General features: G+C 39.4%; 1 protein-coding gene across 1 annotated transcript; it reads left to right on the top strand.

Annotated features, from left to right (window-relative positions):
• The first annotated feature begins 1,783 nt into the window (after nucleotides 1–1,783).
• LOC128222037 (uncharacterized) lies at nucleotides 1,784–3,472 on the top strand. Its single transcript, XM_052930790.1, has one exon. The coding sequence runs from the start codon at nucleotides 1,969–1,971 to the stop codon at nucleotides 2,668–2,670; it is 702 nt and encodes a 233-aa protein (XP_052786750.1). The 5' UTR covers nucleotides 1,784–1,968; the 3' UTR covers nucleotides 2,671–3,472.
• The last annotated feature ends 770 nt before the right edge of the window (nucleotides 3,473–4,242 follow it).

The following is a 4,242-nucleotide window of genomic DNA, read 5'->3' as shown; positions in this document are numbered from 1 at the left end:
ACTCCATATAGACGTGATCGCTCTACCGGCTCACAAGGTGGCGGAGTGTTCATCCTAGTATCAAACAAGTATACAAGTGACAGTCCCGTGGAACTCACTGATGAATCCAATATCGAGATGGTATGGTGTAGGCTGAAGGTCATAGGATCGCGACACTTGTACATAGGGGCTTTCTACAAACCACCTTCAACGTCTGACCCCGAGTATTTAGAATGCCTAGCCAACACACTTAGTAGAATTCCTAGCAATGCCCACCTTTGGCTAGGAGGCGATTTCAACCTTGCTGATATTAACTGGAAACATGAATGTCCCACCGCTTATGCTTCTAATGCAAAACAGTGTCAACAGATTATTGATATAACCAAAGATGCCTATCTTGAGCAAGTAGTGGATTCTCCAACCCGCATTACTGCATATTCAAGCAACATCCTTGACTTGTTCTTCACCAACAACAAATCACTTATCAACAAGTGCGAGATCCTACCCGGTATTGGTGACCATGAAGCAGTCTTCATTGAATCCAGCCTCAGACCAATGAAAGCTAAGAAGTGCCCTAGAAAAGTCCACCTATACAAACATGCAGACTACAACAGCATTAAAGAACATTTGGATTCCAACTATAACCAATTCATTAATGAGACGAGTGACTATTCTGCTGATAAAACCTGGACTACTTTTGAAATGACTCTGAAATCACTTATAGGAAAATTTATTCCATCTAAAGTGATAAAAGGTGACAAACTGAAGAAGCCATGGATAGATAAGAACATTCGCTCAAAACATAGGAAACTAAAACGTTTATACTCAAAACAAAAAGCAAGTGGAAAGGCTGAAGACCGCCGGAAATATGAAAAGGCTAGAAGCACCACGCAGAAACTAGAACGCCAAGCTTATTGGAAACATGTCGAAGACCTAATAGAGGGTGATGATGACGAACTAGACCAACCACCCAAGAAACAGAAAAAGTTTTGGGCCTATATTAAAGCTCTTCGTAAGGATAGCTGCGGCATTGCACCCTTGAAGGACAAAGGGAAACTACACAATGAGCCGATAGACAAAGCAAACATTCTGAATCAACAGTACCAGTCTGTCTTTACCCAAGAAAACAACTCAAATACACCAACACCCGATGGAGATCCATACCCATCCATGAATGACATAGAAGTAACACCAGAAGGAGTACTAGCTTTGTTAAAGAAACTTAACCCCAACAAGGCCACAGGTCCAGATATGATACCATCCAGAATCCTTAAAGAATTAGCCGACCAGTGTGCACCATACCTCAGCACGATCTTCAATAAGTGCCTACAGTCTGGGGAGGTCCCATCCATCTGGAAAACTGCCAACGTTTCTGCCATTTTCAAGAAAGGTGAACGTTTTAAGGCCAGTAATTACAGACCAGTGTCCCTAACCTGCATATGCTGCAAACTTCTTGAGCACATAGTTGTAAGCAACGTTATGAAGCACTTCGACAGTCACGATATCCTCACAGATAGCCAACATGGCTTCAGACGTAAGCGTAGCTGTGAAACCCAACTTGTAACACTGGTTGATGAACTCATATCTTCTATGAGTAAAGGAAAACAGTTTGACCTCGCCGTACTCGACTTCTCCAAAGCGTTCGACAAGGTGCCACACAGACGACTCTTGGCTAAACTAGACCACTACGGTATTCGAGGAACTACTCTGCCTTGGATTAGATCGTTTCTGTCAAACAGATCCCAGAGGGTAATTGTTGATGGCGCTACGTCCGAGCCAGCACCCGTAGTCAGCGGAGTCCCACAGGGAAGCGTACTCGGGCCCATATTATTTCTAGCGTTTATCAACGATCTGCCACTTCAGGTTTCATCCAGCACGAGACTGTTCGCCGATGACTGTGTGGTTTACAGACAGATAGACAACCAATCAGACTGCAACCAACTACAAACTGATCTACACAACCTAGCTAAATGGGAAGAAAAGTGGGGGATGTCCTTCCATCCGGAAAAGTGCAGCATCTTGCGGGTTCACAGGAAGAGATCTCCAACTGTACACGATTACAAACTTAAGGGCCATACATTAGAAACAGAAGACTGTACAAAATACCTTGGTTTGAACATCTGTACCAACCTCTCCTGGGACACTCACATCAGTAAGATCGCTAAGAAGGGCAACTCAACCTTGGGATTTCTTCGACGCAATCTACGTATCTCAAGTGAAGAAACGAAAGCCCGCGCCTACAACGCTCTAGTGCGCCCACAACTTGAGTATTGCTCAACAGTCTGGAACCCCTACACCAAAACACACATTAGGAGGCTTGAAATGGTTCAGAGAAGAGCTGCAAGGTATGTGACAAAACGCTATCACAACACCAGTAGTGTAACATCCATGCTGGAAGATCTTGGATGGGAGACCTTAGAATCGCGTAGGACCAAGGCACAACTGACCATGATGTATAAGATCGTGAACAACCTGGTCGACATACAAGCTGATTCCTACCTCACTCCCTCCAACCGCTCCACAAGAACCTCTAACAACAGGAACTTTACACAGATATCAACTTCTACCTCTTACTACAAGTTCTCCTTCTTTCCACGGACCATCACAGAGTGGAACAAGCTACCATCAAGCATTGTTGAAGCCCCAGACTTGGTATCCTTCAAGCAGGGGCTGTCCACCGTCTTCTCTTAAGGGTTAGGGGTCAGTTACAAGTAGCTTTCGAGGATTCTTAAGGCTGTGCCGGCAGTGGCCACCATAACCGGATTGGCTTAGGTTAAGGAGGTGAAAACGTAACTGACAATAAGTACTTTAGACTTTTTCTTCTTTTATCTATCCGCTTACTCTAATCTTTCCTATCATTTCATTCTTTTTTCTTGACCCTATACCACCCGTCACATAAAAGTCAAGCGTGACTGAGATGACGTAACATATAGATGTAGACCATTTCAAAAGAAAATTTGATGAAAACCTAGCAATAAATTTATATTGGCCTAAACAGGGTTTATTTTTGAATATTTGACTGCTGGGGTTGTCCCTGTAGTTTTCGCTGTGTTCATGGTAATCAGAATTGTATAAACTATTTTTCGAATGTAAATGTACATACTATGATATATGTTATATATCTTCTCATTATTTAACCTACGCAACTATTTTCAATTTTGTACATAGCTAGTCGATTTAGTGCCATTGACTAGGTAGACATACCTAGTAAAAGAATTAATGGAAAAGTACGAAAAAACTGCGAAAAATAAATTAATTGTAAACTATATGGTACTTCAGTCAGTAAGTTTCAATGCATTGTACACATCGATACCAAGTTTATGTCAGTTTTCGACAATTTACTTCAAACGGAATACAGTCCCTTTAAATGAAATTTAGTTGTATGATATCTCATTGCTCTACCTTTAAGGTATTTACTGATGGAAAACAACAACTCTTGTATAAATATTGTTTCTTGTTTTAATTTTCCATTAAGTCAATATATATATATATATATATATATATATATATATATATATATATATATATATATATATATATATATATATATATATAAAACATGAATGTGTATCATATACTAATAATACAGTACATAAAAACTTATATTTAGTATCAATAAATAAGCCTTCATTTCTATTCACAATCACCTTGGTTGCATTTTCTAGATTTATTTCTAGGAGTATTCATTAAAATAAAGGAATAATCGTAAAAAAAGTTATTCTTTGTATTGCCAGACTTTATATTCCCATAAAAAAAAAACATTTAAATAAAAGAGCAAACAAAGTCCGCTAAATATTTGAAATAATCTTCCTTTGATGTTTGTTATAATGAAATCATACAGTCGAACCCCGTTAGCTCGAACACGCTTGCCTCGATTTTTTTGTTGGCTCGAACTGGACGTTACAGACTGATTAATTTAAACTTAAGTTTAGAATTTCCGCTTAGCTCGAATTTTCCGAGTCTGGAGGTATTTTGGCCGGTCCATTGTTGTTCGAGCCAACGAAGTTCGAGTCTATTTCCATTGTGTGTATCACTGTCAAAGAAATATTTAAAGAATATTCGGCCTATTCCTGATGCATAAAGTCTTAGTTTGAGATTCACGATCCATCATTTTTTTTGTAAGTTTTTTTACACATTTCTACTTTTCTGGCAGTTATCATTTGGTGTCTAGTCCCTTTAAATGGTTGCTGTATGTTTGCTGTATTAACGATTTGTGTCATATGAAGTGTATTTGTTGAAGCAACTTTTTTAATCATGGTATAA

This window comes from Mya arenaria, chromosome 16 (assembly GCF_026914265.1).
Source record: "Mya arenaria isolate MELC-2E11 chromosome 16, ASM2691426v1".
Lineage (NCBI taxonomy): Eukaryota > Metazoa > Mollusca > Bivalvia > Myida > Myidae > Mya > Mya arenaria.
Note: the sequence above shows the minus strand (reverse complement) of the source record. Positions and strands in the feature narration are given on the sequence as shown.